The 23,316-nt window shown below is 36.8% G+C and overlaps 4 protein-coding genes across 6 annotated transcripts; 1 reads left to right on the top strand and 3 right to left on the bottom strand.

The window, feature by feature from the left end:
* The first annotated feature begins 4,310 nt into the window (after positions 1-4,310).
* On the top strand, positions 4,311-6,767 carry LOC146163368 (cilia- and flagella-associated protein 119-like). 2 transcript variants are annotated; one of them, XM_083382996.1, is made up of 2 exons: positions 4,311-4,329; positions 5,732-6,767. In XM_083382996.1, exon 2 carries the CDS (start codon positions 5,767-5,769, stop codon positions 6,625-6,627), a length of 861 nt encoding a protein of 286 aa, XP_083239122.1. In that variant the 5' UTR covers positions 4,311-4,329; positions 5,732-5,766; the 3' UTR covers positions 6,628-6,767. The 2 variants fall into 2 exon arrangements, with proteins under 2 accessions (XP_083239122.1, XP_083239123.1); XM_083382997.1 differs by lacking the exon at positions 4,311-4,329 and adding an exon at positions 4,357-4,435.
* On the bottom strand, positions 6,753-11,750 carry LOC146163369 (diphthine methyl ester synthase-like). Its single transcript, XM_083381547.1, has 6 exons — positions 11,604-11,750; positions 10,955-11,079; positions 10,487-10,595; positions 9,874-10,034; positions 8,283-8,386; positions 6,753-7,795 (listed from the first exon to the last, which is right to left on the bottom strand). The coding sequence occupies exons 1-6, from the start codon at positions 11,739-11,741 to the stop codon at positions 7,605-7,607; spliced, it is 828 nt and encodes a 275-aa protein (XP_083237673.1). The 5' UTR covers positions 11,742-11,750; the 3' UTR covers positions 6,753-7,604.
* A 33-nt stretch (positions 11,751-11,783) lies between these two features.
* On the bottom strand, positions 11,784-12,758 carry LOC146163370 (small ribosomal subunit protein uS7m-like). The gene has a single exon (XM_083381549.1). It carries the CDS (start codon positions 12,756-12,758, stop codon positions 12,039-12,041), a length of 720 nt encoding a protein of 239 aa, XP_083237675.1. The 3' UTR covers positions 11,784-12,038.
* A 2,201-nt stretch (positions 12,759-14,959) lies between these two features.
* On the bottom strand, positions 14,960-21,828 carry LOC146163371 (receptor-interacting serine/threonine-protein kinase 1-like). Of its 2 annotated transcripts, none has more exons than XM_083381849.1 (6): positions 21,684-21,828; positions 20,855-21,027; positions 18,988-19,862; positions 18,566-18,658; positions 16,925-16,987; positions 14,960-16,626 (listed from the first exon to the last, which is right to left on the bottom strand). In XM_083381849.1, the coding sequence occupies exons 1-6, from the start codon at positions 21,699-21,701 to the stop codon at positions 15,884-15,886; spliced, it is 1,965 nt and encodes a 654-aa protein (XP_083237975.1). In that variant the 5' UTR covers positions 21,702-21,828; the 3' UTR covers positions 14,960-15,883. The 2 variants fall into 2 exon arrangements, with proteins under 2 accessions (XP_083237975.1, XP_083237976.1); XM_083381850.1 differs by having other exon boundaries at positions 16,449-16,588.
* Positions 21,829-23,316: the final 1,488 nt, after the last annotated feature.

The following is a 23,316-nucleotide window of genomic DNA, read 5'->3' on the forward strand; positions in this document are numbered from 1 at the left end:
TTGTGGATTTAGATACTAACGAAATGACAATATCTGACTTGGACAAAGACTTGTTGTTAACGCAAATTACTTTGTTAGATTGTCAAAAACTTTAAACAGGCTTTTCACAACAACCTTATAATAATACGGTTCGATTTTTTATTGCAAGCTACGGGATCATGGCGCTTGGTTCTTCACCACCCCAAACGTAAAGTTTTGCGCGAGCTGTATCTGCACGGGTGGCTCAACGCAGGGTTCGAAACGCGGAATGCGGGAAGTGTCATTTTCGAACACTGTAAGAAGTGTGTGTGATTTAGATAAAAGAGCGGACGTTTGTCAAAAGGTTCAGATCATAGAAAAAATTCCTATGTTTTCGTAATAGTGATTGGCGTTTTTTGTAGGGTGAAGAGAAATGCCTATAGAAGCGAGGTGTCGTGTCACAGCTGCGATTACAAATCACGGCCACGCTTAAGCAGTTTTCTGAGGGGCGGCGGACAAATGGAATCCGCTCGTTCTGCGATAATCAGCGACCAAAACTCAGCTATTGCGGCGATAATTGGCACAAACAAAACGCTAAATGGGACCCTTCCGGGCAATTATAGTCGGGAGTCGAACCTGGCGTTTTGCCGCCGACTGCAATTGAAAGCAACTTCTTCGTTTAGATTTAGAGCGACCAATTTCGATATGCGCAATAAGAACTCCGTTAATTTCAATAAGACCTCCGTTAATTGAAACTGGATGTGCGGTATCGCAACCGTCGTTAAGCCCTAAGCGTGAGAATTTAGATAAGGCATTGTTCTTTTCAGGTCTACATGGGCCGTTATCAAATCTTCCGCCGAGAAAAGATATAATTACCCGGCAAAGGGTCTATTCTGACTTTGACGCCTTGATGCAGTCAAATGAAATCGAAGTTTGCTAATTGGAATGTAATGCTGTAGCAATCAATTTCGTTTCCCTAATGGGGCGTTGGTGATTGAAAGAAGGAATTCCCGGATAATTTGTTTTGATTTCATATTACTTTGTCATTTTTTGAGGTTCAATGCACTTTTAAAAGTCACAGGTGTCCACAACTAAATAGTCAGGCCATTTATGGACAGGATGTTGCCAACAATATTGCAAACAATTGCAACAGTTATGATTTTTTTAATATTATGCTATATTTTTTTTAGTTGATTGTATCACAAAAAACTATTTTCAAAAATGAACATGCTTCTCCGACAGCTGCCTCAGCAATCATGGAAAACATTATTTCGACATTTTATATTTGCACTTTTACTTTTTGTTGCTTAATTTTGTTTGAATAACGAAAAGCTGAAAACTGCATATCTTCTGAGATCCTTAAATGTTGTTAAAGACATCAACCACTGAACATTTGTGACAATTAAGTTGTAGTTCTTTTAAATGTAACATTTTATAATTAGTTTAAGACTTTAAGCTAATAATAAAATTTTAACGGTAATTAATGCATTTAAAATTGTTGTTTATATGATGTGCTGCAACCAGCACTACTGTGCTATGTTACCAGGTGGTAACAAATTAAAATAAATTGTTGCTTTATAAACAGATTATGGTAGGTATCTGCAAGACTTAGATATGATGAATAAGGTTCAACATAAGTAACGAAATCAAAGCCCATTGTACAATGTCAGCAATACTGAAATGAAATAGTGATTGTTCTCTATAAACCTATTTTTTACCGACAATAGCGAAATGTTTTCATTAGTTACCCTAAACCCAGGTTGAGATCAAGTTGTAAATAAATAAAAAAAAAAAATTAAAAAAAATTAAAAAAAAAAGCACATTATGATAAAAATTATTGATCAAAAAGTGGCACTTTAAGTTACAAGTTTACTGACAGATAAAAGCATGTTGGCTATAATGTGTAATAGACTTATTAAGCACAGCTAAATTATTGTGTGGAGGCGTTTTCGTTCTTAGTTTTGCTAGGCCACCTTCTTTATTATAAATTAATACATATCCAAAATTCGGACATAGCGTAAAATCAATTGTTTAAAAAAAGTTGATGCAAAGTGTATTTGAATTGCAAATATTAATTTATATTTAATTGGAAGGATCACTATTTAGTTTGCCAAATAATTTATTCCAAACTGGCTTGAAAAATAACTGTGGTAGCTAAATTGTAGAAGGACAGAGGAATAAACCTCTTTAGCTTTTATTTCACTATATGCTTTACAAAGCATTTAGGCCAGCCTTAATTAACCTGGGGTAAATTTTCCCGTTTTAGGGAGTAAATGAGCCATCAATCAAAATATCCACATCAGCTGTCAGGACAGAAAAAGTGTGCAAGCCGTAGATATTGGTGGCCTACTTACCTAGTTCAGATCAACTGCTAATTCAAAGTTCGCCTATAGTAGCCTATTAATTCCTTATTATCTAGTGTCATTAAAATTATTTTTTCGCGATGATAGCTATTTTAGTCAATTGGCAACATCCTTATCTCTTAGTAACTTCATTGTTACATCATAACTGACATAATTTACTCGTTTTTAGAAAAAATAGAACCATTTTATATATTGGGGGTAAATCTGATATTCATCTTTGTTAAAAGGGTAAAACATTAAGAACCCCTGATTTAGGCCATCAATCATAAACTTGGTAATGTAAATTAGAAAACATTTAATAATTAAGGTGTAACATTTGTGCTCTAAATCTAAAAGCATAATTGTATAAATTGTATTCTACGTCTCTAATGATTTATGTATAAATCTCATTTAACTCCTTTAAAGGTATACAAAGCAATACGTTGATTAATTTGTATGATTAAGCAGTTATGCAAACCAATTTATGTAAAGTGTTGTTAATAATACATATTTTTACAAAAATAAAACCAATTTAGGTATTGGTAAATCCAACTTAATTTATTCTAGTTTGATCATTTTTTGTTTTGTTTCAAAACCTTACATTCATTATTTTGTGCTACTAACCTAATACACTTAGTTTTCACATGAAGGGTTTAGCTTGCATTTCATGACACTTTACGCAAAAATCTCGGATGTACAGCACCAAATTTGAGGTGTACGGGTGTCAATCATGTTTTTGCACACTTTAAGTTGGAAATTTTTTAGGTTTGAGTGCGAAATAAAGCAATTCAGATGTGTACACAAATTGCTTTAGAAAAAATATTGGGTTTGCACCTGCAACAGAATGCAGGCTGGCGAAGGGTAATGCAAATAAAATTTGGATGAGATGCTTAATTTTGATTGCTATTATATTTATTATTATATTTTTTCAATAGCTTTTCCCACCCTGATTATAATGGCATTTTTTTATTATTTATGTACAATCATAAGGTTTTCCAATGTTTGTTTTTTTATGTGGCGTATGGACATACTTTTATGAAACTTATGCTCACAGCATAAATAAATTAAAGCCACAAAAAATTCACCAGTTGCTTAATTACTACAGTTTTAACTACTTTAAAAAGAAAGATTTTAGCAATGTTGCTATTCTAGTCATAAAGCAGTTATGTACCTATCGACATAATATGACTAATCTAGTTAACGACAAAAAGCCATAAATTGCAAAAATAGAAAAATAGTTTTCATAGTAGCAAACTCAGTATTGAATTTTAGTTCTGATTTTTTTAAGTATATAAACTAATCAGCTGGTAATTTAAAATAGTAAAAATAAATAGCATGGACAGCACAGTAATCAAAATAACGTCGTTTTTTGATCGTTGAAGTGAGATATCTTAGTTAATAATAAAAACATTGATCAATGACGATTCTAGGTGCAACAAAGTGTAAGTTTGATTTTACCAAAAGCGGAAATTACAGCCTTTATTTCGAGAAACGTACGCGTGTTGCAAGCACGCCACAGACATATGGGAAAATGGCTGGCAGTTAACCTGCATTGCTGACTTTTAAGGTCGTCTTTAATTACAATTAGGAAAGAATTAAACCGCAAGTCGCAAAGCATAAACAATATATATACCGTTAGATTTAAGTAAAGTAAGGCAAAATCAAAGTTTATACACAGATTATTCAAAAAATAGAAAAAATTCGTTACCTTGATACAGTCTCCAAGGATACGGTGGCTATGGCGTTTCTGTTTCGAGGCAACTGTTGCCCGACGAGACCAAATTTCATATTCATCCGCGAAAATTGAAATACAAATCCTCATTTAAACAATGAAAACACAAATTAAAATAGTATAAATAATTTTATTTATTACACTAAATAAGAGTACAAAATAATTTGACTATTTATAATAAATTTTTTTTGAAAATCCTTATATATGTTAAGGTTCTGACGTCATAACTCTAGCTTTAGTCTCCATGCCAACTTACAGCCTAGCTGCTGGCAAAATTCGTACAACTGACTGTCCGAAGTAAGTTTGCTGAATATAATTTTCTAAGGTTTAAATTTATTCAGTGGTATTTTATATTTGTTTATGTTAAGACGTGTGACAGTACTGCGCATCCTAATTTATTCAGGTTAGTTAAGTTAGCAAGGTATCTGCATAAACAAGTTGTTTCCCGTTGGTAGGTTCGTACAGTTTTAATTCGCCTTAATTACCCTCAGCTAATTTTTCGCCCAAAATTAAGGTTTATTGTTTTAGGAGCTCTACTGATACCATCTCAATACCAATCTGTGAGAAAGTTAAATCTGAATTAGTTGATTTTTTTCTTTATTATGATGTAAAACACACAATATACTAAGTTCAAAAAATGGACGCTGGTGTAGAATCCTACGACAACGAACGTCATTTGGGTTAGGATACCGGCTAGAGTATGGGTTTGGACAGGTTAAGCAATACTATTAAGTATATTAATAATATTTGACCCACCCCAACCGAAACACTAACCGTCACCTTAACCCAAATATTGTGCGTTGCTTCAATAATAATTGTTTCAGCGATTTGATTGGATTCTATTCTGGACCAGTGCCAAAACATGTGGTGATATAACATTGTTGTTACAATGTTATGACACTAAAGAAATCATTCTAGCTTATTTTATTAGCATGTAAAATACAAGACATTTTAAATAAAAATGTCGTAGTATCAAAAATCAAGGGCGCGGATAAACTAATTCGTTATCTAGTCCAATGTGAATATGTTTTTATATGAAGAACGTAGGACGATCAACGTTTTTTGTCACGTGGAGAGCAAAACGTCGTAGTATGGCAATGTAATTCATTTTACATTAGTTTGTTGATGTAGGTGTAATGAGTCACTACTAGGTGCGACTAGTTGACAATTTAATCACCTATACTTCCGTCATTGTGAAGCTGATGGCAATTTTTTCACAACCAATGAACAGCTGTAATATTGCTTTTCGTTCTTCCTACGGTATACTGAAAGAATAGTCACTCAATAGCACTGCAGCCTTATCAAGTAATATTCTCTAATATTGCACTATTTTTCCTTTGGAGTTGGATACTTACAAGGCTACAAGGAACGTGTAAGAGACTTAGGCAGCCATCGGTCCTCGCCTTTAGATCCAGCGCCTTACTTAACCAGCCTGTGCTAACACTGGCACTTTAGGCAGGCCAAAATTACCCCTAACCCCAAGAAAAATTTTTGTTGTTCTGGTAACGTTAAGTTGGGGCAGTAACCATCCATTTCTTCTAAAGGTTTTTGTACTGTTATTTTTATTTTTCTGGTTACGTTAAGTTGAAACGCCTATCACCCAATAGCTCTGTTGTTGATAGGAGAGGCCCAAAAATCTTCGCGCCGCACATTTAGGAACAAAATGTTGCATTCTAATGTCGTTTTCTTCTCCACGCAGGTTTAGCTTAAGGACAACGACCCCCATTGGCAAAGATGGCTTTAGCGATGGCGGTTCCAAGCCTGCCCAAGCCTCGCCTTTGCGTATGGGCCGACCTTAGCGTTCACGACACCGAACGACTGTCAAAGTGCGGATCATCGCCGGCGCAAACCCGTGTGATTCTGAGTCAGATCTTCGCAATCGAGGAGTCGCCGCGTGGACGCATCCTGCTCGACCTATACCTTCACGCTGTACGCTTCGCTTCCTTACGCCGCTTCACCGCCGAGCAAACGTCAACTTTCTTCTCGATCGTCAAACGCACGCACGACGCTTGCGTGTCGACGCCTTTCGGCAACGTGGACGACTGTTTCGCCTACTTCCGCGAGCTGGTGCTAACCCACGCCGTTCACCGGCCGCCCTGGAGCCTGGAGATTTTTGACGCCGAGCAAGTAGCGGCGCTCTCCGCCTACGTTTTGGAGCACTACTTTCGCCACTACAAACTCTACAAGTACGCCTTCACGCCAAAGGTGCGTCTAGACCTGACGCTCACCTACGATGGCCTGCCGCCAACGCCGCCTCCGGAGTTGGAGGATACAGAGGCCGCCGAGACCGCTGTTGACGAGGCGACGCCGCCAGCCGCCGAAGAAGCGGCTTCCGAGCTTGACGACCGAGGGCGGGATTCCAACCCACAAGCCGCGGAACCGGTCGTAAGCGAGAACTTCGACGAGCTCGAGTCGTTAGTGCGCAAGGCTGTGAGCTCGCAGTTAAAGCAGATGCACGCGAATGTTGAGCAGCAACTTGCGGATACGGACAAGGCGATCAGCGAGAAGATACTCAATCTGGAACAAGGCGGCTCTGCTAGTCCGAAAGGCAAGGGCAGGTCGCCGAAGACCAGCGCCAAGGGCAAGCGCAAATAATACCGGTTGATACTTCTTATAAATTTGGGTTGTTTATTGCGTTTAAACGAAAGTTGCAATTGTTGTTTTAACGAACTTGTTCGTTTCTGTTGTTTTTCGTTCTTTGTTTATTTGTTGTGGAGTAAACCAAAGTCGCAGCGTGTGGTGTTAAACTTTAGCCTCGGCGTTAAACAGTCGAGATATTTAAACACACTTGCATAAAAATGTTGAGGATGCTATAGAATTTAAATCACGAAAGTGGAGCAGAAAATGTATTGCCATAACACTTGGTAAAACAACCGTTTTTAAGAATCGCGGCAAAAGAAGTATCACAGGTGACACATAAAACATTCAAGGAAAAGGTTTTATGAGCAATAGAGTTTAAAACGAGTTCATTAAGTAGAAATTCTAGGATACTGCTAATTTACGCCTGGGAAGTTGTTATTGAAACAACAAAATGGAATGTGATTTTTTACATAATGCAGCTAATTAAGAAACACCACATCAATTAACAGAAAACCTTGACTTGCAACAACAAAAAAGAGCCAACAGACTTAACTTGAAGAAAAATCAGCAAAAATGACAACCAGATAATTTCATTTTCAAGTTTGTGGACTTGTCAACGACAAAAAGTTCAGTGATAATATTATGCTATTTACCTTATACGTTCCCTTTAGGGGTGCATTTGTTTATTAGGGGCAACTGTCAAGTTATCTTGGTTAGGAAGTGTGCCGCGAATATATTTTTTTATTCATGTGTGTGTAGCAAGCTAAAAAAGTTTCTTTGAACCACTGAGCGAGACACTTTACAGTTTAAGCATTGTTTTCGTGTTTACATCTTTACACCCATGCCTAGGAAATGCTGTCACGTTTATTCCAAGTCCATAATAACGAATGAAAGGTCTCGGACCAGGACAACGACCAAGACGAAGCTCCTTGTCCAAGTTTGACCATAAAGATGCGCTCCTGCCAACTTCAGTTTCCCGCCGCCTAAAAGCTTCACTCTCCAGCTGGCTCAAACTGTTTAATGAAGTCCACTTCAAGCGGGTGAAGGTTCCCGGCAACCACAAGAGAATGGAGCGGGCGACCCAAGTCACAGTCAACAAGTCGGCCCAAAGGAGCGGCTACGATCCGCTGGTCGTCCCAGCCAACCCTCGAAAGTGCTACGCACGTTGTTTGGCAGGTTAAAGCTGTAAAAGAGACGAGGGTAAAGTCGATGAATTTGAATTGCGACGGGACAATATAGTGAGTAAAGGGAACCGAGTAAAAAAATAAACTTGTTTTAAATTATACTTTGTTTTTCAAATTTAAACTTGTTTTTACCGGGCATGGACGAACTTAGGCCCGCTGAGTCTTTACAAGTAAACTGGCAGATGGTTCATGACTTAAACCACTGTGATCTTGATTATGGTTATTCTTTTCTTAAATTGTTAGTACAAACGTTGGTTAGGGTAGGCCATCGAAGGGTTGCCACACAATTTTACGAAAAATATAGACATTTAAATATCTTTCAAGAAATTTGTAGGTTTTTAAAGACTCAAAATTGGATCGCTTTAGGTACTTTAAAAATACTTACCGAAAAATTTGAATTTAACAAGTAACATTACTGAAAGCTATTTAACACCAGGTGAGTTACATTGATCTTAGCTCGTTTATTAAGGTTTTCGAAATATTTACCTGGTTTTTCCCCATTTTCAGTTTTCCTTTCAATAATTTTGAGCAATTGAGAGCAAGCTGTATTGGCAGTCATGTACCTGGGAGGTTCATATACTTTTCTTCCTCTTAAAAAAAGAATAAACTCTATTAAAGCACAATACACTGTTTACAAAGCAATAAGTAGTAAATAAATTATAAAACATGATGAAATCAACTCATGTATTCAAGAATTAAAAATCTTACAAATGATGTAAAAAGACTAAAAAATGTTCATACATATGTTAATAATTTCCTATATACAACTTAGAGGTTAAACCAGTAATTTAAGATGTAGGATGTATATGATAGATAACATTTTTATCAAATATTTTTTTTAAGGGTATTTATAATTGGATTCCTTTTTACGAAGAAACCTAGAATAAGCTTAATGCTGTGCATTAGGGTTGTTAAAAAAAACACTTTTTTGTCAAATTTCAGTGGGGAATTGTTAGGTTGCATCTGAAAAGCCCACAAACCAAATCTGAGCACGTTTGGTTCAGTATTGACCGTGCTACGTCAATTTGAAAATTCAGATTTGGGCTAAAATTTAAAAAAAAAAAAATTGTCCTCCCCTAAAAGTTTTTTTTTCTTCTTTTTTTGCATTGCTTTGTAATTGAATAGCCATATAAATAAACCTGTTTTGCAGTAAAAAAGTGAGTAGTCATGGTACAAATGTCACATTTCAACAACATTCGTTAGGCTGTTCTGTACAACAAAATGGCTTAAAAATTTTAAATAAAGTAGATGCAGTAAACATGACATCAAATTAATATAATAGTGCATTTAGTCTTCACACAATTATATCAATTACTTATCTAAAGTTCAAAAAATGTGCTAAAAAGTCATTTTTCGTACAAAACAGTCTAACAAATGTTGTTGAAATGTGACATTTGTACCATGACTGCTCACTTTTTTACGTCAAAACAGGTTTATTTATGGCTATTCAATTGCAAAGCAATGCAAAAAAAAAATTTTTTTAGGGGGAGGACAATTTTTTTTTTCAAAATTTTAGGCCAAATCTGAATTTTAAAATTGACGTAGCACTGTCAATACTGAACCAAACATGCTCAGATTTGGTTTGTGGGGTTTTTAGACGCAACCTAACAATTCCAGGGGGTCCCCCCTGAAATTTGACAAAAAAGTGTTTTTTTGAACAACCCTACTGTGCATACATGAAACTAAATGGCAGTTAAAAAAGACTCAACATTAAGACTGTCTAACAAGCATAGTATTGAATATACTGTTGCTCTCAGGCATTGTTCCAATGGTAAAATTGTTCTTCCGGCAAAAAAGACAATTTCACAATTGCAGCAAATTATTGTCAAATCACCTCCTCATAATTATAAAGGGGTTGTTCTGACAAATATGAGTTTGGCGCCGACGTTTCGATTAACTATACGGGTAATCTTTTTCAGGACAAAAAGACTTGGGTACATATCAAGTAAGTCAAAAGACACCTTAAAGTTACAAGTCTTTTAGCCCTAAAGAAGATTACCCACATAGGTAATCGAAATGTAGGCGTCAATGAACCCCTTAATAATTATATAATGCCTGGCAGCAACAGTATATTTACCTCATCATGTTTTCCACTGTTTGTTCTTTCACTTTGATGTCGAGCAGACAGAGAGTGTGTAAGCCCCTTCGCAAGTTGGACTCAATCTTGTCGTAGAAACTGTCAGGCTCCCAGTTATCGTTCCAAAATACAATGGAAACCGTTTCGCCAAAGCTGTACAACTTTACAAAAAAATAACAAAAAAGGTGAGTGAAGTTTAAGGTGGTTTAAAAGCAGATAAGTGGAACAGCCTTTGGTTTGTGTTAGTGGTTACTTGTGCTGTACACTGCAACTTTTTGAGATTGTCAGAGCTGGCAGGTAAAGGTAAGATGTAAGCAAGAGAAACCATAAAGACGCAAGTAAAAATATTAAGAATGTATATAGTTTGTTATTTTATACTTTATACTAGGCATTTCTGACAAAACAAGCATTTGTTTTCAGCAGAATATTTTAGCGCCGCATTCAAATCGCTATCTATCAAAATTTACAAAAAATTCTAGAAAACTTTGTAAAATTTATGTGTACGGGAAATATGTCATGTTCAAATGGCAGTGAAAAAGATGAACATTAATTTTCAACAAACTCGACTATATGCGTCCATTGTTTTTTAAATAAACACCAATACTTTACTTACTTGCAACCCACAGCACCCAATTGCATTCATAATTGACGCATTGTGTACAACCTTGTACGAAATACTTTCCTCAATTGCTCGAAGAATAAGATCACTGTGTGTGGTGGCCCTAAAATAAGAGTTAAAAATAATTTCATGATCAAAGCTCTTCAGTTAGTGTAAACTGAAGATGATACAAGTTCGTATCGAAACGTCTTAATCTAGATGCTTTCGATCTACTCGACCTTTTTGGCTTTGAAATTTATTATTAAACAAAGTATGTCATATTCAAATAAAGAGAATTCAATGAATGATTACAAGACATATACTCATTCCTATGTATCTAGAGAAAGCTGCTCATTCTTGACAAAAAATGTAGTATTTTAGGTTTCCAAGAAAAGTACCAAAATAAATTTCTCGATGTCTGAGTCAACTCATTTAACAGTTCAAATCCATTCAGCGATGCAAAATTAAGCACATTTATTTTACCCAAAGGGATCTCCGATCACCAAAAACGCCACATCTTCCGTTTTGGCCAGCTCAAAAATGTTATTGGACCCTTGTTCCACCATATCGCGATCTGCAAGAATAACAGAGCGCCCGTAGAACTCTTCCTGTCAAATATATGCAGGATTTCTGTTTTGCCAACAAAAAAACAATAGCTAAGGTTTCCATGTTTAGGTTTGATAACTGTGAAAAATATTGTCAGATTGTTGATAAAGTATCAATTACATTTAATTTGTTTGGACTTTAGTTAAAGAATTGGTTAAATACAGATAAAAAAATTCAACTAAATGGTGCATAACCCTGATTTTAAAAAAGCTTAGGATGTTCATTTCTACGATTTAAAAACGTTTTGATATTAGGGCAACTTAATATTGATATTTAGAAAAATAGAGATATAAATTAGCAGCTTTGCCGGAAAGTTCTGCTAAATTGAGAATTGTTTGCCACCTTAAATTGTTAATAACAGCAAAATCCAACGATACTGCTTTTTGCGCGCATAGAAAAGTGTGCTGAAAAAACTTAAAATTTACCTAAGGCAACTTAAAAAATAAAAGGGCACCTAACGAACAAAACATTGTACTACAGGCAATTTGACTGTTTTTTTAAATAACACAAAAGTGATTTAACAAACCAGTTCCGCTTGTCCACACGACAAAATTGAGGTGTAGGCTTCCAAGTAGACTTTGGCGGCTTGTTGTATAATCTTCAATCCCTTAACAGTAACATCATCTGGGCCACCAAGACCCAGACCAATTAAGTACAGCACCATGTTTTTAATCTAAAAATATTCAGAGACCACAATCAATTGACCCACCATTGTATAAGGTCGAAATATATTTTGTTTTAAAAAAATGCATTTTTGTTTATTTATGTTTAAAATTTGAGTCAGCAACTAACTGGCTGTGGTTAAAAGAATATCGTTTTACAAGGCCGGTTTAAATATTTATGCCGATTTTAGACATTACAAGTTTTCAGAAACACAAAACATTGCGCTACCCAAAAAATAAACATGGCAAAAATAGCAGCAATTTTAACCACGTGCAATCAAAAAGGAAAACCGAACTGTTCACTTTCTCCAGCGAAAATGGGCATAAGCACGCTTTGACTCGGCCAGTTTGTGCAATTCTTTCTTTTTCTGCACGAGGTCGCCTTGGTTCTGATAAGCACGTAAAATCTCCTGACTCAATCTCAGGCCAGCCTTGGTGTTTGGCTTGCCGCTCGCCGAACCGGCACGCGTCACCTTCCGCTTGATGTGGGCAAGGAGCCAGCTGGAGGCGATAAAGAACTGATCCTTGTCGTCGAGCGGGTACGGGATCTGGTACACCTGTGAGCCCCGTCTCAAAGACTCCACATTCACAACCGGCTTGATGTTTCCCAGTCCTTCATGGAAAACCTTAAGTGGATTTATTTCGATGTGCGGTTTTTCCTCCTCGCTGGCGGCATGGTACTTCTTGAGTTGGGCAAACTTGATGAGGGTCAGCGTATCTTTCAAGATGGCGTCAGCCGCTACGCCCTTGCCCTGCTTTAAGATTAGCTTGCGGAACTTGTGGAGAGTTTCGTCGTAGAAGCTAGAGTACGTGTGATCATTGGGCGCCGCCTTGATCTTTTTTAATGACATTGTATCACCGTCCGCTGGGGGGTTGTCTTTATAGTATTTGGGGTCTGCAATTGGGTCAATCCATTCAGGCCCGTACATTGAATAGTTTTTCACAAACAAAACGGCCCCGAAATGTCTGTTGGAACCGCAGAAGGAGCCTAACCTCAAGGGCAATTTTACGATTGACATTATCTTAAAAAATGGAAAAAATATTTTTATAATACTAGGATTGAGTAGGTTTGCTTGTAAACACATTTTTAATCAAACCTAACACAATTTTATTGTGGTAGCATGTTTTCTCTGGCCCGTCTGCGTTTCATGACCGGTACACACGCAATAGTTTTTCTAAAAAAATTTGTGTGCACATCTAATTTGGTATATATTGCACACTTAAATTTTGACAAAATTAGGCTAAATTGTGGTAGATTTTTAACCTAATGTATTGAGAAAAACATAATTGCAAACCTGCACACACAAGATCTTGGCGTCATGGCGTGAATCGCCATGAAATGTAAACTGGCTCTGGGGTGCAGCCCGAAATTTACATGTGTGACACTCAAAGATATCTTATGCCTATGATAAGGCATGTCATATACAAGCATTTAATGGCACTTTACACTGAGATCTTGGATGTGCAACTAAATTTTTGGGTGTGCAATTTTGTTTTTTACTCACCTTAGGTTGGCACAGGAAAACATTGGGCATGCTGGTCAAGCATCCTACCACAACGCACATTATTTAGGTTAAGGTGTGGGTTAGCGATTTGGGTTAGGTGGGCCAAGTATTATTATTAAATAATGAATATAATAATACTTGACCCACCCTAACCCAAACTCGCTAACTCGCACCCTTACCTAAATGTTGTGTATTGATTAAATAATTGTGGTAGGATTCTAGACCAGCGCCAAACATTGCGCTAAACAAATTTATAACTTTGAACATCCTAAATACCGTTGTCGCTAAAAAAAAGTAATTGAAAAAATGTTTTGTATGTCAGGGTTGGAATTTAATTAAATTTTACATTAGCAACTCACAAGTTGTGCAAGTGTTTATCAATATGCACTCGCTCAGACGAATTTAATCGTTACCAATTTATAATACAATAATTTGGCCTTCAGTCTTTACATGATGTTGTCGCAGATAGAAACATCAAGTAGTCCAGTAGGTAAAGCACTGATCAGGGTTGCCAGACTATGAAAAGGTCTTCAAGCCGAAATAATACCAAAAAAAGGCCAAATGGACATTTGCCTGTTTCTATTGTAAATAATAAAATATACCTATAAATCAGGTGGGTAATTATCTTATGCAGCAAAAAAATGGTCCAACAGGAAAGAGTCATATAGCGTCTAACAAAGCTGAACACTTTTAATAAAAAAGTCAAATATGAAAGCAGTTAATATTAAAATGTCGTCAATAAATCAAGCTAAATTCATGATGTATTTAAATGAATATTACTACACTAATGAATAGACTTGTTACAAAAGAAGATTCTTTGTAACAAATCTATGATTTTTAATGACAAATTTACTTATACCATAACAAACCATCAGAATAACGGTAATTTGAAAAGCACTCAATTGCGAAATCACAAATCACTTGCAAGCTGTACAACTGATTTTCTGAAAGCATGCGTGGCTGGTAAGCCAGCGGTTGAGTTCTACCGCTCGATCAAAAAGTGAACACATTACGTTTCTTAAAAATAGAGCTAGCTCCACCAGGCAACATATCAATAGATACATTACGTTTCTGTATACCACATTAATGTCTATAATATTCATATTTATAGATAATTTATGACTTGAAGCTGATTTTAATAAATTGTAACAAAACTAATTTTAAAAGTAGCCCGAAAAATAGCAAGTATAAAAAACTGTAGTGGATGAGCCTTTTCATCCGCTACAGTGGTGGTATCTGGCACCACTGGCTTGCTAGAGGGTGAGCACTGAGCACAGTCGGACTTGGCGCCGGCGTTAAACAAGTATAGAACATGTGTTGAACAAAGGCAAATATGGTTTCATCCGGCAAGGTTACGATATATAAGAAATATTGATTAATTTGAAGAGTAAATTAAAAAAGCCAAATTTAAGGCCAAATGTATAATTCCTAAGGCCAACCGACTCTAAAAAAAGCCAAATTCGAGGAATTTGGCCTTAAAAAGGCCAATCTGGCAACCCTGATCCTACCTTTCAATACAACAACCACACGTTGTCTCTGTAAACATAGAATGCTAAAACTTTATGACAAGTACTCTATGTTTCAAGGAGTCGAACAGAAACCGAACCGGAACTTTATGAACCGGTTTTGGATGATTTTTTTAGCGTGGAATCAACACATTTCAACATCAAAGTAAACAAGACGATTAAATGTTTAATGACGCTGCTCGCAGCGAATGAGAATTCATATTCAACACAGTAATATACCAAATAAATCACACATAATAAAACAGGGTTAAAATATCACATAATGGTTCAATCGCATAATAAGCATATTTTGATATATAGTTCGATGTTATTCGGAGCCTTTTGCCAATTTTAGTTTCAATTTCGAACTGTTATGCAATATTTAAACATGTTTTTTATACTTGTACATTGACAATGGAAATTTTGGGCTTGCAATTAAATAAAATTGACAATTAAAAAAGGTTTTTTTATTCATGTAAAACCTAAATAAATTCCATAAATACAAATGAACTCTGGCAGGTAAAATTTACAAATCGTTATATTTATACAATTATTTTATATACCAAGGGCGTAAAACTATACGTACAGGGAGGGGTACGTATGTAACGTAAATAAACAAGATTTTTATTATCGGTAGTTTGCATATGGGAAAGCTATATGTTCTTTATTAGCTGAGATGCGTTAACAACGCGCAAAGTGGACATCTGGAAAACATGCACCATTTAAGTTAACCCAAACTACAAATTGACAAACGTATAAGTGCGCCTCTATCACTACAAGTTAAAGACCGCTAAACTCACAATGCCAACAAACAGCCTAATATAGTTTAGTCTCATAAGCCAGTGGAAACGAGGTTTTTGCGTCTCAAGCGTTTTCGGAGTGAGAACCGGAACAGTATATTATACGTTAAACCATTATAGGCTGTTTCAAAGGTGGGTTAAGTGACACAATTTTACAACAACACCCAATGATCGCTACAAATCTACAAAGCATAAAGCATTTCTACAAACCGTCAGTGGTCCTTTCTTAATATAGTTAAGTAACATTAAATTGTTGACAGTTCTACAACGAAGCGCGGTCGCCTGAATCACGCTGATTCTATAGTTTACTGGGCCATATATGACTATGTCAAAATTAAAGCAATTTAAATTGAACTATCCTAAGATTGTTTTCAAATATTTCAACTTGGCACCGACGCTCGTTTTCATCACTGAAATCTAAAGCTTTCTGAACACTTTCGATCGCTTGTTTGTAATAAGTTGCCGCAAGTTTATATTTCGACATATTGTCGTATGTTGTCCCGATGTTGTTTAAACAGTGACAGTAAACTTTGTACTTGGCTGCGTCGGCACCAAAACGATTTTCCATCAAGGCGATCGCTTCTTGCAATGTAACTTCCCTTTGCTTAGACTCTTTGATGTAATCTTGACTCACACCAATCGCATTTAAGCACAACGCTTCGTACACACACCTCGCATTCCCATCGACGTTCCTCACCTTTTGCACCTCCCGACGTACGTCACGCATTAATGGGATCACGTGGTCTGCGACTGTTTGTTTTGCGCTGACGTCAGATGAAGCAAGTTCTTTATTAACTACTTCCATTCCATCAACACATCTCTTAATTCCCTCCAAGGCGTGTTCAGTGTTGACTTTGTTTGTGTAAAGCGATGCCGCGACGCGGTAGAAGGTGGCAGATTGTAAATAGTGCTTCTTCGTGCGCAGCTTAAACGCCGACGCTTCCAGCTCGTCGGCGGATAAATATTCCATCTCGCGGATAAACTTCACCAACTTCTCGACTTGGTCAAGTGCTTTGCCGAATTGCAGCATCTTGAAATGCTGCAAACACGCCTTCAGTAGTTTGGCTGATTTAGCGCCTTTAAAGTCAAATAAATGAGTCATTATTTATAATTCAATTATTACCTTAATTAAACGACTTTTCGAAATTCGTTTTGATATGCGTTTAGTCACAGCGGTATTTTAACCAACGACAAACCATTCCTAATGGATATAACGTCGTTATTATTTGGACTGAAATTAAACTTGAAACACTTCTTGAAGCTTTAGGTTACAAATTTGGAAAATAAGGCTTTTCAATTAAATATCAGTTATACAATTTTTAGATTTTGTACACCCATCATCTTGTGTGCATCTATGTAATGTTAGGCTACTTACTGTGTTGTTTAAATGTCGCTCGAAGCTCTTCTCCACTCATAGCTGTCTCAATTAATTCGCTATCTAAATAAAACAGGAAAATTGACATATGAACGTATCAGCAGATGGACAGAATTCAACCACCTAACTGATATTATATTTATTTATTAATAATAGCTTAAAAAATCCCAAAACATATCTTATAGACTTATAGAGTAATTGTGTTTGAACAGTTTTTTTCTTCGACAAGCCAAACTTTTAAATTGATTATAAAATGGAACTTTTCTATCCTGTTGTAAATATTTTATTGATATGAAAAATAATTAATTATTGTAAATTGGACAAAACAATTAAATCAGGGCAAGGAGAATATTTTTGGTATTGAAAATTACTTAGGGCAGGACAGCAGCGTTTGGAGTCTAATCTGGCTCAGGACCTGGCAAATTCTTTTTTGCTTTTTAAAACTTTACTCGTTTTAATTAATGCACTTCACCTCACTTTATTTGTTCTGTTGCCTTTCTACTTTTTCCACTGATGACCACTAATTGTTTTCAGCCTTTGTTTTAATCAGGGCTGGGGAGCCGGAGCCGGAGCTGGAGCCCGGAGCCCGGAGCTAAGCATTTTCTCTGGAGCCAGAGCCGGAGCCGGAGCCATTGTTATTATTTTTGTGGAGCTGGAGCCGGAGCCGGAGCCATTTTTATTATTTTTGTGGAGCTGGAGCCGGAGCCGGAGCCATTTTTATTATTTTTGTGGAGCTGGAGCCATTTTTCAATTTGTGGTGCTAAAGCTAAGAAATTATATTTTGTTCCATCTCCAACGTTAATTAGCCAAAAGCAATTTTTAAAACTTGCCATTGAATAAGTGAGAGTCATTGGGTGTGTGTTTGATGGCTCCGGAGCTGGAGCCGGAGCCAAAGGATTGAGTTTTACGACTCCGGAGCTGGAGCCGGAGCCATTTAATAATTGCCTGATGGCTCCGGAGCTGGAGCCGGAGCTAATGCTATTTTACGGTGGCTCCCCAGCCCTGGTTTTAATGGTGAACGACAATTCCTTGCTGAAACTAAAAAACCCGGCAGTCTGGGTTTGAGCGTGGTGTGGAACAGTGTAGCTGTTTTTGTGAGCAAGCGAGCCGAAGTACGCGCTAGCCGTTCTGCTACAGATTAAGCTTAGTGGTGGCGTTCGCGCCACACAGCCATTCTGATAATATTAAATACTAATGTTTAAATTGGGTGTGGCAGCCGGTCAGTGACAGGCCGTCAGTGAATAAGATAAGCACTTGTTCGTAAGCAATTAGGCTGCAGTCGTAAATCGTAAAAGGAAATGTAAATCGTAAAGGCTGAAGCAAGTATGGTGTGGAACGATTTTCACCTATAATTCAAGGATATATAACACCATTATGAGTGGATTGCTGTGTCCGCCATCTTTTAAATGATTGGATTGGTGTAATATCGGGTTTTGCGGTCGGAGTCGGACGCTAAACTCGAGATTCGATTTTATTTTTTCCAAGCTTGGTCGATCTTAATTTGTTTTAAACTCACTCTGCCGTACTAACTGGGGATAATTCTGAATGAATGTTAATAGAATACAACGGCTTAGTTTATCGACACTAGACAAGTTAAACAAGCCTTATAATTGTAAAAATCGTGCAAGCATCAGAAATAACCTGCACCACGTTGTGCTTGTTGGTCAGACTGCTGCGATGTACCAGGTGTGCTGTGCAGTTCGTCGTAAGTGGTTTGGTTAGAAGCCTCAAATTCTAGCCACATAAAGTTCAAGTTATTCGAACATTTTTACATGGAATGATTAATTATTGTCAGTCTGTGTACACGTATTAGGCCTGAGTTCCTATGTTGTTTGATTCCGTATTTAAAAAAAAATAATTATTTAGAATACCTTAATATTAGCTGACTAATGCGATAAATTATTTTTTAAATGAAACGATAAATAAATCGTTTTTTACACCAATATCTCACAACATTTATTTGTTTGTTTTTCTGTGGCGGATCACTTTTATTAAAACTTTGCTCACTTAAACCATGGTTTAAGCATCAGTTATATTATTAAAAGTAGGCCATATCTAATTACCTCCAGATCTTTCAGAAAGCGAGTGCACAAACGACTTGCCTCCTTGTATTAATAATGTACTAAGGGGGCGGAACTGGCCATCGCTGAATGACGTCTCCCCAATCTTCATCTGCTTGACCGCGTCCGCAACCTGATATAGGATGACGTCAGATTTTATTTTGGAAAGTCTGGCTTCTAATTGATTTCTGACGTCAATCATAGTGGGGCGATCTTTAGGGTTTTGTTTCCAGCACTTGGTCATAACATCCACAAGAAGATCGACAACTTCTCTGTCTTGCTGGTTGAGAGCGGACTTGAGTTTGTTGACGTCATCCCATAGAGGCCGTTCTCCTTTTTTTACCGCCTCAACCAATGCACCGTGACCAAGTGTGTATGGGTTCTTTCGGGTCAGCGCCATGTGAACCACAAGAGCGTAACTGTAGACGTCCATCTCTTTTGTTGGTGGCAATTGTAGACTATCAAGGCGCTCAGGAGCGGTATACGCTGGTGTGTATTGAACTTCTGTGGTTGTATCGGCTGATGAAATTGTTAGAGATGTGGTGTAGCTGCGAAATTCAGCGGCGCCGAAGTCAGCTATCTTGCACTGGAGGTTTCTGTCGAAGAGAATGTTTTCCGGTTTGATGTCTCCATGGACCAGACGCTTTTCACTGCTGAAGTTGTGGATGAAGGCCAGTCCTCTCGCAACATCAGTTAGCATTCGCAAGCGCAATGGGATGGGAATATTAGCATCTTCGTCCATGAAGACATCTGTCAGGTTTCCATTTGGCATCAGCTCCGCCACGATTGCCATTGCGTTCTGCCATTTGGTCCACCCGTGCACACGGATGATGTTCTGGTGGTTTGCCCTTTGTATCGCTTCCATTTCTTTCTTTAATCTACAAATACAGGGAAACACGTATGGAATTTTTTTTTTAATTTTGCAATGACTTATGTCTCAGTAAAGTCATTTGAAAAAAAACTTAAGTCCAAGTCAAGCCACAGTCCCAGTCAAATCCCAAACAAGTCACTATGAGAGCAAGTCAATTTCAAGTGAACTGTTAAACTATTAAAGCTGGTAAACTCGTCCATTTATGAACAACAACTCAACTAAAAAATAACACCAACGCAAAATACTACAATCAAATTCTTTAACGTGCAAAACTAGAGATAATTTTACTGAAAAACGCTCAATGTAATCCCAAGATATTGGACAAAAAAGACTTTATTTTTCCTAAAGACTTAGATCAAGTCAAGTAATTTTGGTCAAAATAATTAAGTCAAGTCAACTTATTTATCAACAGTGACTTAAGTGCACTTAAGTCATTATAACACTGGGTGTTACTATCGCATCCCCATGTCAATTAAAACGTGTTCTTAAAGTTGTAAGGGTCATTTTCGCAACATTTTCTAACGTGTGAAGCTTGACAGTCGCTTAAGCTGGAGTTATGAGGTCAAGATGGAAAATATATTAGGTTTTATCACCTCAGTCTACCACCAGGTGTACGCATATTTTACACAAACTACAGATATTGGCATTTAAAGTAAGTGGTATAATTGATTCAACGCACCCCCCAATTCGCGTAATGATCAGAACAAAAATATTTTACTTTGTTCTGTGCTTGCAAAATGCTGTATCATCTTGATTGTGCTTTATTTCTCGCACGATATTTTTTGTTTAGTGACAATGTCATTTTAACAAAGACAGGATTTAGGCCGCATTTGTTTTGAACACGCGTAATAGGAAATAAAATGTTTTAAGTATGAAAGAAATTGACTCATGAAAACTAATTGTCAGCGTGTTTGCAGTACAAGATACAACTTTTGCAAAATTAGAGTTCCCTGATTACTTAAACTCGTGACGAGCAGGTGACTTGAGTATGGGTCTTACTTTTTTTCCAGTAGATCCTTTTGTTTTCGGCTGCCAGTGACTGGAAAGCACTTGAGAGCCACCAAGCCAATCGAGTGATGTCTTGCGAGTCGAATTACTCCGAATGAACCCGATCCCAACTCGCCCTCTTCGCCTTCAAGGATTTCAACCTCTTCGCAGGGAATTAAGCAGAACTGTTTCGGAAGTGAAAATAGATTATGATTTGACTCTCATAGTGACTGTGTATTGTCAAAAGAGTAGTATGTAGTGTCGAAATAGTTTAGATAAAATCGTAAAGATAATTAACGACCCATAAGCCAATATATAAGCGGTTTCTTCACTGGGATAAATTTTGATGGTCGAGAGGAGTAGGATGGTTAATTCTAAAGGATTTTTGTTGTGAATAAAACCATGTGACGTCACACGACAAGGTTTTTAAAAGGGATTTATCTCTGTTTACAATTGGTATTGCCTTCTGGCTTCGGTTCAATAAAAAAAACCTAAAAAATGATTGCGATGAGTACCGATAACTAAATCCACATAAAAGCAATTCATAAATATCGAAGTTTCGTAATTTAGAGAATTATAAGGTGAGAAAGTAGGGTGCTTAGATTTGCGTCAAGGATTTGAAATAGCTCTATACAACGCCCGAAAATAACGATTTTCTAACCACGTGGGGTCATAAAAGAGGAGAAAAAAAAAACTCTTGACACGTTAGACGATATTCCTGGTAAACATTTCTTTACCTTAAAGGCGAAATGTAATTCTGAAATTATGGAAAATTGTATTTTTTTGCTAAAAATCGATTTCCTTGTATATATTATAATAAAGGCATTGTTACTGTACTTACTAGGGAGTTGTCCGCCATTTTGTAAGCAATGCAAACTTGGTTACTTCAGTTGTTTGCTTATTGTGCTGTAGTCAATTAGGCTAGCTTGTTGCTAACTAAACAGGCAAATACCTTAATCAAAGTTCACTATCCACAATTATTTCAGAGCAACTAAACCTATTTACATAAACTTTAATTACAATTGGGCTAATATGCTATGTCGAGCCGTAAAAATTGTAGCACTGCAATAACCTCAACGAGCATACAAGGTCGTATAAAGCCTATGTGAGTGATTTGAATTAAACCAAGTAGGCTGCGCTTTGTTCAAAGACTGGTCGAGTTACGCAGCCTATGCTGTATAGGTTACACAGACAATAAGGCTTTTCCCAAATGCTCCAGCAGGTGTAAAGTTTCAAACTCTTTGTAGGAATCTTCGTTTGATTTTTCTTACATAGGCTTAGGCCTTAACCGACTTACCTTTTATCATAAACGATAGTTAATGTTAGTAGGATAATATAGCCCCAGTGCATATTATTGGACTACTGTACATTCAACCGTCATTTCATTAATTTTTTAACGCCTTTTTGATAAAATGTGAAACCTAATCAAGGACGTGCAGTCAGGGGGGCAGGTGAGGCACTCTGGAACCCCAAAACGGCCGTAGTTGCAGCCTAGTAGCTCATTAGTTTTTCTAGTAAAAGCTGAAAATATGAATTAGTGTTTATTTAATATGCGGCCCTCCTGTAAGCATTACATTTCCTTACTGGCCCTTGTTTAAAAAAGGTTGCCCACAACTGATTTACAGTAAGATTCTCTCACGCTATGGGCTTTTCGTCACTATTGGACAGGGGCGGATTCGGGGTTTTAATTTGGGGGGACATAAATTTTTCAGAGATTAATATAACAATTACCCTTTAAAAATGTTCTCGAGTAAAGTCTTAATAGATATAGTTGAAAACCAGTCTAATCGTATAAGGGTAGATTGCCTTTAAAACAGCGTTTATCAAATATAGTTTATGGCGCCCTAGTTTAACAAAATTTGTATCGAAAAGGCCCGATTTTAATAAATTTTGTATCCTAAAGGCCAGATTTGAATAAATTTGTATCCTAAAGGCCCACTTTTAACAAATGGTGTAGACTAAAGGCCCCCTTTAAAAACATTTCGTAGCCTAAAGACCCACTTTCAACAAATGATGTACGGTAGCCTAAGAGACAACTTTTAACAAATGTTGTAGCCTAAAGGCTTAGTTTAACAAACCTTTTTCATACCGCTGCCAGCTTTCATCAAAAGCTTAATTTTGGGGGTAAAAATATTTTTTTTGGCAAATAAATTTTCGAGGTCAACAAGCTGCGTCATTCAACAGATTTTTTTGCCCGTTTAAAATTAAATGGAAGAAGTTATAATTTATCCATATTCATAAGTCTAATTAACAAACGTTAATTAAAAAAAATCATAATAGGGTAGCGGCTTTATGCCCAGTATCATATTCGTGTTAAACATTAAACTTGTTTTCAGAAGCCTCCGTGTTTGTCAACTAACAAAAACTCAGATATAGTTTGAACTTTAATCTAGCTGAGTGGCTTAAGGCTGGTTCAACATGGCTTACAGCAATTGTAGAACTCAATATAGGTCGCCAAAAGCATATTCATCTTT

The sequence above is a fragment of the Ascidiella aspersa genome, chromosome 2 (assembly GCF_963924565.1).
Source record: "Ascidiella aspersa chromosome 2, kaAscAspe10.2, whole genome shotgun sequence".
In the NCBI taxonomy this organism is placed as follows: domain Eukaryota; kingdom Metazoa; phylum Chordata; class Ascidiacea; order Phlebobranchia; family Ascidiidae; genus Ascidiella; species Ascidiella aspersa.

Bases quoted from the DNA above. Each gene is read 5' to 3' on its own strand.
- LOC146163370 (XM_083381549.1), bottom strand. From the start codon at position 12,758: ATGTCAATCGTAAAATTGCCCTTGAGGTTAGGCTCCTTCTGCGGTTCC.
- LOC146163368 (XM_083382996.1), top strand. From the start codon at position 5,767: ATGGCTTTAGCGATGGCGGTTCCAAGCCTGCCCAAGCCTCGCCTTTGC.
- LOC146163369 (XM_083381547.1), bottom strand. From the start codon at position 11,741: ATGGTGCTGTACTTAATTGGTCTGGGTCTTGGTGGCCCAGATGATGTT. The intron at 11,080-11,603 runs GTTTGTTAAATC...TATATTTGACAG, and splicing joins CGTGTGGACAAGCGGAACTG to GAAGAGTTCTACGGGCGCTC. The intron at 7,796-8,282 runs GTAAATATTTCG...TCTCTTTTACAG, and splicing joins TGAAAATGGGGAAAAACCAG to CTTTAACCTGCCAAACAACG.
- LOC146163371 (XM_083381849.1), bottom strand. The intron at 19,863-20,854 runs GTAAGACCCATA...CTGTATTTGTAG, and splicing joins AAGGATCTACTGGAAAAAAA to ATTAAAGAAAGAAATGGAAG. The intron at 18,659-18,987 runs GTAATTAGATAT...TTATGTGGCTAG, and splicing joins GCTTTCTGAAAGATCTGGAG to AATTTGAGGCTTCTAACCAA.